This window comes from Gymnodraco acuticeps, unplaced genomic scaffold, assembly GCF_902827175.1.
Source record: "Gymnodraco acuticeps unplaced genomic scaffold, fGymAcu1.1, whole genome shotgun sequence".
In the NCBI taxonomy this organism is placed as follows: Eukaryota; Metazoa; Chordata; class Actinopteri; order Perciformes; family Bathydraconidae; genus Gymnodraco; species Gymnodraco acuticeps.
The window spans coordinates 540,787-553,480 of record NW_022991628.1 but is presented as its reverse complement, the minus strand read 5'-3'; the positions used below and the strand labels follow the sequence as shown (position 1 = coordinate 553,480).

The 12,694-nt window shown below is 42.1% G+C and overlaps 1 protein-coding gene across 1 annotated transcript in view; it reads left to right on the top strand.

The window, feature by feature from the left end:
• The window catches only part of si:ch73-287m6.1 (RIMS-binding protein 2), a 60,986-nt gene that overhangs the window by 32,200 nt on the left and 16,092 nt on the right, over positions 1 to 12,694 (top strand). The window contains 7 exon segments of the mRNA XM_034198131.1: positions 576 to 698; positions 4,448 to 4,552; positions 8,083 to 8,287; positions 9,503 to 9,660; positions 9,852 to 9,931; positions 10,078 to 10,187; positions 11,811 to 12,629. Coding sequence (XP_034054022.1) covers positions 576 to 698; positions 4,448 to 4,552; positions 8,083 to 8,287; positions 9,503 to 9,660; positions 9,852 to 9,931; positions 10,078 to 10,187; positions 11,811 to 12,629 — 1,600 coding nt within the window.

Genomic DNA, 12,694 nt, shown 5'->3' with positions numbered 1-12,694 from the left:
AGCACTTGTCCTACATTTCCTGATATGAATAAACTCATTGCCTTTGCAACAGTCAGAGAGTAAGCACTTTGAGTGAGCTTATCTTTTTGTCTACTCATCTCTTTTGCCCGTTAATGAGACGATTGGTGTATGGCTGAGGGATGGTTCTGCTTGATCCTGAGAGGCCACCTTTAGAGGAACCAGCTTAGCTCAAGGCCTCTGACTGATGAAGGAACGAGACGCAGAACGCTCAAGTCAGCAGCTCTTTCTCATCAAGCCTAAATTGAAATGTGCTGATTAATTTCTCCTCCGACTATGTACTCCAATCAACCCTCCAGCTAAAAAAGAAAATAAATGCCTCTATTCATGAATATAAACAGTAGGTCTACTGCAAGGACAAACCTTGTAGAAGTTACCAAACTTATTTTCCCCTTAAAGTATGTAAGGGTAAGCATATCCTCTCGCATTGTAATGTTTTTCCTGGTGCCTGTGTCTACCTTTTTATATTGTTTATAATCCTCTTAACCTCCTTGCTCTTTTTATCTTGTTCTTCTCCCTCCCTCCCTTAAAACGGGACTTGTTTCCTGTTCACGTAGGTGCGATCAGACTGTGACCAGCTGAGACAGACCTTAGCTGTCGTGAGCCAGGAGAGAGACGTGGCCCAGCAGCAGAAGAGCCACCTCCAAGGCAGAGTGGAGAACCTGGAGCAGGTGCTGAAGGTGAGCTGTTGCTAATGTTGCTATATCCCATCATCTCATTCACATGATCCCATAAACACTCTAATGTTAACATCGCTTAAATGCTTCTGTGCAATCATCATTTAATACATGCATTTTATATTTTGTATACAAACAATGTGATACGTTTTTGTTTAATTTCCAATCATAGCATCCTTCGCATTAGCACCCTTTTACCTATCAGTTAAAGGGCACATATTTTGCTCATTTTACATTTTATTACTCGATGTTATACTGTCTGTCCGAATGTACCTGTATTTATTACCCTCTGATGTAAAAGCCTAATTTTTGAGCCTGTCTCTTTAAGGTCCCCGACCTAAATCAAAGAGACCTGGGGTGTTTCTCAATCTCGAGTACGCTTGCTTGGTAGCACATGTCTTCCGAGCATCTTGCTTCAGAAGCGAGGCAAGAATCCTTCCTGGCATTCGGAAAACAAAGAGTGGAACAGGTTAGCAAGTGTGCAGGTGTGTGTCATATGAGAGGCCCTGCCTCACATTTTCCGCCACAGATTTGGGGAAATTGGTCCGTGCGCAAAGCATTGTGGGGATTTTAAGGCCGCGGAGTCTACACATGTGCAGCCTCGACATTTCTCCAAACGAAGTACGCCAGGCTCGGTAGAATTCCAAGTATGCTGGACATTGGAACAGTACTTCGGCGGCACTCGATGACGTAGTATGCTTGAAATAGTGGCTCTGGAGCAGCCTTCCTCGCGATTGAGAAACACCCCTAGAGACTTGCAAGAAAAATAACTTTTGCAAAGGTAGTCCTCAAGCCGTAAAAAACTCTGATGAGCCTCAATGGGACATAGGAAGTGGAGCCAAATCTGAATGGCTTGATACGATGTTTTATGACTTGTTTTGTCTTATTTCCCAGTCTGTCTGTAGGCAGGCACTCTAGATACCGCACAAGCAATCAGAACGTTTTTTCATATCCCCTTAAACCTTTAACATTTTGGCAAATCATGTACTTGATTTCTAACTATGACAACTTTGAGTTCTGAGTCATCTCCACTGCTTTGTGGTATTAGTTTTAGTTTAAAAAAAGTCCATGTGATCCACACCAAATAAATACACCAAGTATTTTGAGTATTGTGGTAAAGCCGTCGGTGAGAGTTTTTTTCTGAAAAACACATTATTATTCCTCAAAGGATTCCAATGTGCCATTTTTCATATAGTCCTTTCTTTGCTCACATTTAATGATCTGCAGTTATGGATTAGATTATGTAAATTAATCAAACTTTAGTTCAGGCTTCAATAAGATGAATGTGAAATTGTTTCTTCTTCATCTCTCCCGTCATTTGTTGTAGAAATCCACCGAGCTATATGTCTCAGAGACCCTACACGTATCTTTCTGCTGAGTAGGCAAAGCAAAATAATCTAAACCCTTTATCACCACTGATTCTATCTGTCCGCTCTTTCTCGGACATACTGTATATCTCACTACATTTCTCCAGCTTTCCAATCTGCACTCATTCATCCCTCGCTCACTACGGTGGTTCTGTTCTCCTCGCACAATTCATCAGATCTGGAGGTTTTTCAGACCCAGATTTTTTGCTGTTTCTTTTGGGGAAAATCTCCATCTCCCAGGTGTTGGTTTTCTGCAAAAACTTTAGAAGAAGGGTATGGCAACTCATGAGGTGAAGTGTCATTGCATTCATGGAGAGGCTCTTTTTTTCCACCCTGTTATGGTCTGCCAATAGTAATCAGACACAGTCTCAGTGCGCCGTGAGAGGCACTTTCATTACAAATCCTCGCCGCCCTGCATCTCCTATTGATTGCGTGTATGTCAGGATACTTGAGAGAGAAATGTACCCATCTGAGAAAAACTGACCCGCACCCTAATACAGCAAAGAAAGGTTTGTCACTTTCTTATTGTGTATTGATTATGAAGACAAAGAGACATTTAGAGAACATTACACAGGGCGAAGTGGGGAGGAGAGAGCAAGATGGAGGAGATGCAACATGAAGAAAGAAAGACAGACTTTTTCTTGAGTCAAAGCTAATGAGATACAGAACTGTCAATCTTGACTTTAAAGTTATATAATCTGGTAACAAAGGGAGTTATTGTCAGATGTACAGGAGGGGAGAGAATACTGCGTGGCAGGCTTATACCTACAGTCTTCATCCCGTGAGTCACACTACATATACAGTAGTACCAAGGATCTGTAAATAGTCGAGTCCAAATCTCAGGTGTCAGGTTTACAGCTCATCCAGGCAGTACATATCCCCCGTCTCAAGATCTTTGTCTTTACAGTATTGTGTACACACAAATTCCCTCCTCATCTCTGTAGCTGCAGGCTTTGCAGGAAGCAGCAGGGTCTCAGTGTCTCTTGTTTGTTGTGATCCTCCTTTTGCATTTACTCTGTCATTTAACTATGGCTTTATTCTCCATTTCTACTTGTAATGCTGTTTGTGTAGGAGTGGTTCTAATAGCAATTAAACAATGTCTCAACCCTGATATTAAACATTTTCCAACATTTTTAAAGAGATAAAGTTGCCATCATATTGTTATTTTGATCTTATACTCAATGTCTGCAACAGTTTTTCCACTTCCTACCAGACATTACATTACACTTAAAGGTGGGGTAGGTAAGTTTGAGAAACCGGCTCGAGATACACTTTTTGTTATATTCCATGGAATGTTCTTAACATCCCGATAGCAATGAATATCTTAAGAAAAAATCCATACAAACATGTCATCTGTGGAAGCCGTAGCGCTGTAAAAAGCACGACCAATCATTTGAGCCGGCCCGGCTAAAGTAACTGGATGGCCTACCTGCCTGTCAGCCTTCCATCTGTGCACAAACTTATCTCGTGCCCTCATTGGTCATGTGTGCGTTCGTGTGTGTTGGAGGAGGGGCTCTGTGAGGAAGTGGCAGATTTCTTCCGGCTGTGTATTTTAAATTCCTAGCGCACTCGAGCTGGTTTCTCCAAAATGACCTACCCCACCTTTAATACTTTCTGAATATGCACAGCCCATGTGTTGGAGCCAATTTGAATGAGTATATCTAAAAGATATCTTTTGAGTTATGGCCTAAAGTATGATTAGGAAGTCTGTTTTAACATGACATCACAGGCTGTTTACTGAAAATGTAGGTTAGTTCATCAAGCCTTCCCTAAATATCCATGAGTTTAAAAAAAAAGAAGAGAAAGTGTTCACTAAGGCTGCAGTGACAGCCTCTCAGCCAGCCCAGTGCTCTGCAGCTTAAAACTTCTTCCTGATTATGCAAAGCAGCGGCTGCCTGCTCAGGACACCTCGAAGCCACTCCGGGAGGTAAAGAGGCTTTTCTTTCCTTTTTTCAAGGCAGAGAGAACACAGAGAGAAAATGATGAATGTCAGAGCCTTTTAAGCTGTCTTTTCTTCCTAAGCCCTCTGAAACATCTTATGGCCTTAACTCTGTTTCTGCTAGATGCGACAGCTGGTCGTGACTCCGGAAAGATAGTGTATAGTCATGACTTGGCTAATTTGGGAAAGGGTAGATTGAGGAGCAGCGTGGGTGACCAGGCGTTACAGCTTCGTCTGAGTCACTTCGGAGTAGGCTGCATCTGATAGATATACATTACAAATGGGATACACATCCCATACTGTATCATTCTTTCACAGTGAAATCAATTTAGATTTAAAGGAAGAAAAATGTTTTGGTTTCTCTTTCCCTGAAGTGCGATACTGTCAAATATACTGTGTAAATAACATCCTTCAACAAAGCCACATCCTCTCTGTTTCTCCTGCAGCATATGCAAGAGGCTGTGGAGCTGAAGCAGCAGCTGCAGACGGAGCATGAGCAAGCCTTGGTGGCCCTTCACACCAAGCAGAAGGAGATCAATCAACTGCAAAAGGTACGGCCATACGGATACAGGCAAACATTTGAAACTGGTTATTGAAATCTTATTTGTTATCATTATGACATCCTGAAAATCCTCAATCGGCTCGGAAGAAAATCAAGAGTTTTGACCGAGAAATGGAAACTGGAGTTACTTTCTTCTCACAAATTCATTGGATCAATTCATTGTCTCTTTCACAGGCCTGTTTCTTTACATTCATGGGGAAACACACTTTTCAACAGGTATACAAAACTGCTGTGTAGGTTAAAGCAAACCAACCTCTTTTCTGCTTTTTGTGAAATGTCGTTGTTCTGTGCTTCGAAGGCTTCTTTCAGTCTGACAAACGCACATATTTGTGTTTCTGTTTATTTCCTTCTTCTTTAATGTTATATATTTTTTGTATATGTATCTGTACCTTTTTAATTTGTCTTCTTTCTTTACTCTTTTTCTGTCTCCCTCCTTGTTGTCAGTATTTGATGTGTCAGTGACCAGTTTCTGCTGAATCACTGTCATTGAATATCTGATACTGTATCAGAAAGATGAAAAGACCTCAGAAAGCTTTCAAAAAATCTGCAGATTTCTTGAGAAAATGCAGCAACACCTTTTCATATTGTTAGATAGTGTGACAAAGATCTCTCTGCCTAAAGTGTTGCCTTTCTTGCTGTTGATACATTTAAACTCCTTGTAAACTTCTAAGGCTTTTCAAATGTCTAAAATGCTAATTATATGCCTTTCTGTTTACCAAGTCTGGCCCAAATGCGTGGCACTAATTTATGCAAGAATATTGTAATTAAGGAGTTTGGGGATGTTTTCCTCTTCATGTCTGTCATTCATAATTCACCCTGATTTACTTTTTCAATCCTACATTTTTAATTGTTAAATGAACAAATATTTACTTTCAAACATTGTATTTCTTGTCTTGTTGCAGTGTCCTTTCCTGTTAATGATTTACACACCATAAATAGATCAGACAAAAAGCGAAGAAAAAAAAAAGCTTATTCAAATGACTGATATGTTAATATTCTCATACCCACTGGACTAGACCACACAGGCTTTGATAAAGGGCTGAACAGTGACTGAAGCTTTAGTAGTCTGTGAGGTCTTCATGCTTGTTGTCTCCATGTACCTGCTTAATGTCCTGTATGTGCATTGGTGTCTGTTCAAAGACCAAACAAATATCTAGGCCAAGGCCCAGTAATGTACAACTAAACAAAAGGATGTTTCATGATGCCTGGAGCCACTTCTTAGACACTAACAGACCCCAAAATAAATCCTACTGCTCACCAGAACCGTGCCATCAGGAGTAGCATCTAGAATCTATTCATGTGCCAGTGCTGTGATCAACCACTGAGTCTCTGCCAGGATATTGTGTTGACAGTATGTCAGCGGTGTGCTGTCATCTTCACCTCATGCACTGTGATCACAGTGTCAGGTGCCACTGTGTGTTTCTGTTTGCTCTCTGCAAGCTCAGGTCCAAGCTGACCAAGAGCATGAAGAAGCACTACACCTGTGAGAGGTTAGGTAACATGAACACACAAAGATCTTTTACTCAGTGTCACCTTTTTCTTGGATAAATAACACAGTAGGGACAAACTACACAGTGGTTGGTCTTGTTGTGAAGGAGGTTTTTTTGTTCAATTGCTAAGATGTAATTGGTCAGTTGTCCCACGACAGCAGGTACAAGAACACTAACAGGAGATAGAGGGGGACACACACTACATCCCAACTCTGGTTACTTTATTTACGTTCTGCCATTATAGTTTTACATTTCTGAAGTATGCTCTATGAAGTGCCTTAAAAATCCCCACAATAGAATGAAAGAAAGTACTGCCCATGACTCTTTCTCCGCAAACCCCCCCCCCCTGAATTAAAACTCAATTTATTTTCTCCGGCTTTACCAATTATTTAATACTTTTTACACTTGCTTTTAAACATCATTGTCTGCCTCTTATCTCTGTTGTCCCCTTTTCATGTCTTCTTGTAAAGCAATTTGTAGAACAATGGGTAAATGAAAGGAGTTTGTCATATGTATGCGCCAGTTCCTCTTTTACAAATCTCCAGGGTATGAACAGGTGGTTACATTCAATTCAAAAGTCAGCACACGGTATTATTTGTGGACAAACACTGTAATACTATGTCGGTTATCCAATACCGCGGTACCTGTTTGTGAGCGATACATTTGAGATTTTAAAACAAACAGTGGCTCAGCTTCTGTGTTTTCTTTCTTGTTCCTTCTTCACTGTTGTTTTGTGAAATATTCTTTCAAACTTAACAATATTTCCTTCTAATCTTGCAGTCAGGCTGACCTTGCATACCAGATTCCCCTCTGATCAAATCTCCGACCTGCTGTTTTCATCACAGATGCTTGTCACTGGATCATCTACTTAAATTATTTTCTCATTCCACTCTTAATCCTTTTTGTCAAGACAATAGGTTTCCGACTCCTCTGAATGTAGTTCGAGTGAGGTCAGGTTATTATCCATCTGAAGCACTTTAATACGGTTTTGCTGAACAAGCAGCCTTAGTTTGGCTCCGACAAACATCAAGAGTTTGGACAGAGAAATGGAAACTCCACTGGAGTTACTTTCTCACAAATTCATCAAATCAATTCACGGTCCCTTTCACAGGCCTTACATTCATGTGAAAACACTCTTTTCTACAGGTATACAAAACAAACCAACCTCTTGACTCTGCTTTCTGTGTACATTCCTTATTTTGTGCTTAAAAGGCTTCTTTCAGTCTGACAAACACACATATTTGTGTTTCTATTCAGTTCCTTCTTCTTTAATTTTGCTTTTGTATATTTGTCTGTATTGATAAATATATTATTGTTTTGCATTTTATCTTTTCCTCCTTTGCAACGTTTTCATTTCTGTGTTGTGTGTTTTTTTTCTTTCAATTTTTCTTCTTTCTTTACTTATTTCTGTCTCCCTCCATTTTGTCTGAGCAGAACAAAAAGGACAGAATGTTTCAGGTATTTATTTTCCCCCCTGAATAGTTTCATTTGTGAATTTTTCCACAAATCACTAAAGCTTTTTCCTGGATATTTTGTGCAAATCGAGAATCCATATGTGCCTAGATTGAGTACTATTATATTCACCATACATCCCATCCATCTTCCTTGACTTCCTGTGATATGAGATCTATGATATGGCGTCTTTAATTCCTATACTGTGAGTCTAATAATCCTCTTAAATCTTTCCAGTACTCAGGCTTTGTTATCAGAGTTATACCGCGTTGTATATGAGCAGCTGCAGCAGTGCATTTGACTTCACACATCCTTTGATTAGACTGCAGTGGTTTCAAAATAACATGCTACTATATAATGAAACAGCCTCTGTAGGGATCCTCTTCTAATTGGTTCTGTGTTTGATCAGCATTAATAGATGAATCGTTGGCTGTTCTTCAGATAATTAACATCCGAACATTACATGTGATGAAGTGCCCTACATGCTTTGTGTGTTAAGTTCCCCTCATGAATCATTCTTTACCTTCCCCTCTCCCCCCCCCCCCCCCCCCCCCTCTTCTCTTCTTCTCTATCAAAGGTCAAGGTTTGTGACCTGGAGCAGAGATGCAGGTCACAGAGTGAACACTTCCATCAGCTGTCCAACGAGCTGCTGAATTTCCGTTTGCAATCAGATACTGTGTACATCCCTAAAATAAATCCCGACTCCAGATCCCAGTTCCCTCTGTCATCAGAGCAAAGACGTTCACAAGCCAGCCTTGGATTTGAAGCCCACACAAAGACAGGTGGGTCTCAGCTCTGGACAAACTTCATATATATATCAATTTTTTTGGTACTTTTTCTGCCTTTCAGATTTTATATGTTTACTTACAATGATAATGTGGCTACTTGTGCTTGAAATAACTGCACCAATCTCACAGATTTCTTTGTGAAATGACCATGATTGGACTACTACAGTGTTTAGTGGGCTTTACAGTCGGCCCGACACCTCCAAAGGATGAACATGACTCATCATTTTCCATAAGATTAGGATGGTTGAGGACGTTTGGCGCATCTGAAGTTGATTTTTCTTATTGTTTTTCACAGAAACCAATAAGGAAAAAAAACAACGTATAAAAACGTGACTGACAAAGCTATTAAAATGCAATGCTAAATCTCAATCGAGTACTTTTCATAGGAATACGTCACATTCACTATCAGGGTAAAGGGTTTCCGTAGTGTTGTCCACACGTTATTCAAAATAATGAATGCACTCTACACAATAGATAAAAGCATCAACCAAATCACATGTGATCAAAGGGCCTGTGATCAGAATGAAATGAGTGATCTGATCCGCAGACAGCTCGCATCACAGCTGCATCAGCTCACTCCTGACCAGAGGTGGACACCATTAATGGCGATACTGCTTATTCATGATCAATATCTATTGTAATTGATCACAGGCCTGATGTATGACATGAATGTGGTTTACCACATTAGCATTCAAACACACATTGTGCAACCTGCAGCGGCAGCAGATAGAGCCGTATCAGCGATGTAGATTTATACAGTCTGGCACAGACCAGGGTCTTTGAAGTGCTGGAAATCCTGTTTTATCTTTTCCTTCACTTGAAACAGGGGGGATGCTTTTGTGCTAATGCATAATATTACTCATTCACAAACCAGAAAAGCCACTGATACACAGGAGCCATGTTGTTGACTTGCTTTAATATCCTCAAGGAATTTAGCTGTTCACACCCTTAGACCTCAGTTTTCTATTTCCTGTGTTTCTCAAGTGTGTGTGTGTGTGTGTTTTCTTTGCCCCGTGGACCTCAGTGGTATTTAAGGACAAACGCGTTGCAGATGTGAGGTGTTGATGGGGGTGGGAAAGCCTCTGCCATGAAGAGTGTTTGCTGTGCACTCGCTTCAACAGGAGATCAATAGCTGTACAATGAGCAGCAAATGGGTGCAGAAGGAATGACAGTTGCTCTTTATTTGCTATGGAAATCAATGTCTCCCAGGCAATGAGAGCGCCTCAGACCCGCCGCTCCTGATCTCCCGGTTCTTACCCCGCCAACCACAGACTGGAGACAGAGACAGACAGGACCTGCTGTCTGTCAAACACAACACCGTGACAACGGACCGCCCCAGCAGCCCCCGACAGCGGACCCCCTCCGAGGTGGGACTGCATCATCTCATTAATGCTTGAGTCACTCATCATGATAGTTTTCCATGTTCTCAACATTAACCCAGTTACAAAGTCATCTATTCCAACGTAATGGCTGTCATTGCTTGCTCTTAGGTTGAGTATTACCTATGCATAGTGTTTATATGTGTGAATAATATTCATCTTTGGTTCTGGATCTGTAGATGGAGGATGAGGCCAGCCCCTCACCCAGGTCCAAGCCTCGTTACACAGGCCAGGTCCGCCTTTGCACTGCCCGATACAGGTGAATGACCTCAGCTTTCAGGAATGATTGTATTGCATATAATCTTAACATAGTATAATAATATAATCGTTAACTGACAAACTGCTTCTTTATTTGGAAATGATTTAAAAAAAGCTGATGATAAAACTCTGAAATTCTCCTTTTAGCTATAATCCTTACGATGGACCAAACGAGCATCCTGAAGCAGAACTCCCCCTTGTGGCTGGGAAGTATCTGTACGTGTACGGAAACATGGATGACGATGGTTTCTATCAAGGTGAGAAGAAAAACAATTCTCCAAGATGACATGGAAAATATTGATCAGTTCTAACTGGAAAGTGAAGCCTAGACAGAAACGGCAAATGATGGCATCTTAAAGTTGAAAGATTACAGAAGAGCAAGAGGTGTCCTCTGTCTGCTGCTGCTGCTGCTGAAGAGAATGCCTGACAGTCACAACAAGCGTGTGAATCAACACATTCATTATCCAACAATGAAAATGAATGCCAAGACCTTTGTTAGTTATTCCACAGTCAATTTGTTCTGTTTACAGATTTGCATTTATCGTCTAAATGCCCTCTGAACATCCTTTCTCAATGTGCAACACTTATACTGCACGCTTCATTGTTGCTATGGGTGATGAGGTTTTAACTTCTCTTAGAACAAGTGAGTTTTGCAGCTTGTGGAATTGATAAATAAATTAGAAAAGAAAATGGATTTAAAGAAAAGAAGAGTTTCAGATTCTTGGGCTAATCTCTTCAGAATGATGAAGGCCTCTCCATCGGAGGCAGTCCTAATCCCCCTGACTAGCATCGTGCAGACAGCGTGTCCCGCTACAGACACAGTCAGCTGCAGTGATTCATCCGCTGTGGGCAGAGAGATTGCATGGCATCGTGGAGGAGCCACGCAGGAGGGAGACTCAGGCTTCGGACCAAGCTGTCGTCAAGATGAGACCTTGGTCCCTTTTAGCTTGATGACTAATCCAGCGGGGCTCGGCTTAATCATCAGTGCACACAAACAACACACTCCCTCACTTGCACACAAATACACACACAGATGGGCTTAAGGTCTCACAGGCCACTGTGGAAAAAAGGATTGAAGACAAGATGATGGGGAGCTTTTTTTAACTTCTTCCCCTGGGGAAATACTACAAATCTAAGATGGTTTTTTTCTGCATTGACCGCAGAATCCACATGCTCAGGGGTGTTCCTCGAAATGTTCAAAAGCGGCAAACTAAAGTTCAAGATCTTTGAAATGTTTTCTCAGTTTGATGTTTACTGGAGAGGGTGCAAAAGATCAGAGAAGCTGTGGTAAATGTTACATCTTAGAGAAAAGTACATAGAGAATACCTACTGTATGTTTACATATCTCCCACCTCTCACTCACTGACTCATTCCCGGCCCGCAAGGCAAACAGCTCTCACTGATGATGAAGTGTATCCAAGTTCCAGCTTTGTTTTGCCTTTTGTCTTGTTATAAACTACGAGTGAATTCCTATTTTTTACTTTATCTTAAATCTATTCAGTATACAGTACAGATGGTCTTGATGGAACACATTTGAACTACATAATGTTTTATCGTATTTTATAATTTGATAGTATGCTTTGCTTGTAGAATCTTATTCTAAAAAGCTTTTAGTGATATTTAGTACAATATTATTTCTGAAATGTGGAGAAGTAGAAGAATAAAGTAACAGAATTAAAATATACTTTTTAAATTAGGTGCTTTACTGCAGAGTTAATGAACTTTGCACGAGGCATCACAGAGGGACCGTTAAGCTTTCCTAGCATTTTCAAGCAGTTGGCATTAGACCTTTTGTTCATTCATATGGACCAGAATAACAGGGAATAATGTTGAGTCATGTATCTCCTACACCTTCCTCTCTTTATCTTTCTGCGTCACAGGGGAGCTGCTAGATGGCCAGCGAGGACTCGTTCCTTCCAACTTTGTGGAATTTGTCCAGGACAAGGAGAAACTAGCGATTCAGGCCGGCGATGGAGGGGAGGAGCGTGGCTCACGGGACCATATGTCCCTGGCCTTAGTGGCTTATGATGGAGGTTTCTCCCAAGATGGCCCTCTGGGCTCATGTAACGCCTTGGTTCCCTATAGCAATGGGACAGGGGGGCCCCTGGACCCTGAGGACCTGGCGGAAGACGTTGTGCCTTATCCCCGAAAGATCAACCTGATCAAGCAGCTGGCACGGAGCGTCATTGTGGGCTGGGAGCCTTCACTCGTGCCTTTAGGCTGGGGGAACATCTCCGGCTACAACGTGTTGGTGGACGGGGAGCTCCGGGCCAGCGTGGCGTACGGCGGCCGCACCAAGAGTCTGCTGGAGAAGCTGGACCTGGACGACTGCGTGCACCGCGTGTCCGTGCAGAGCGCCACGGAGCGCGGGCTCTCAGACGAGCTGCGCTGCACCCTGCTGGTGGGGGCCAACGTGGTGGTGGCTCCCTGCGGCCTCCGGGTGGACGACATCCAGCGCGACACCGCCGAGCTCTCCTGGTTGCCGAGCAACAGTAACTATGGCCACACCGTGTTCTTGGACGGGGCGGAGCATGCGGTGGTAAAGCCGGGAAGGTACAGACTACGCTTCATCAATCTGAAGCCCCTGACAGTTTACAAAGTGTCGGTGGTGGCACAGCCGCACCAGGTGCCATGGCAACTGCCGCTGGAGCAGAGAGAGAGGAAAGAAGCCGGCGTGGAGTTCTGCACTCAGGCGGCAGGTCAGCTCTTTTCTACACATAGAGACACACTATCAATAATATATGCCTAAATCCATAGCAGATGA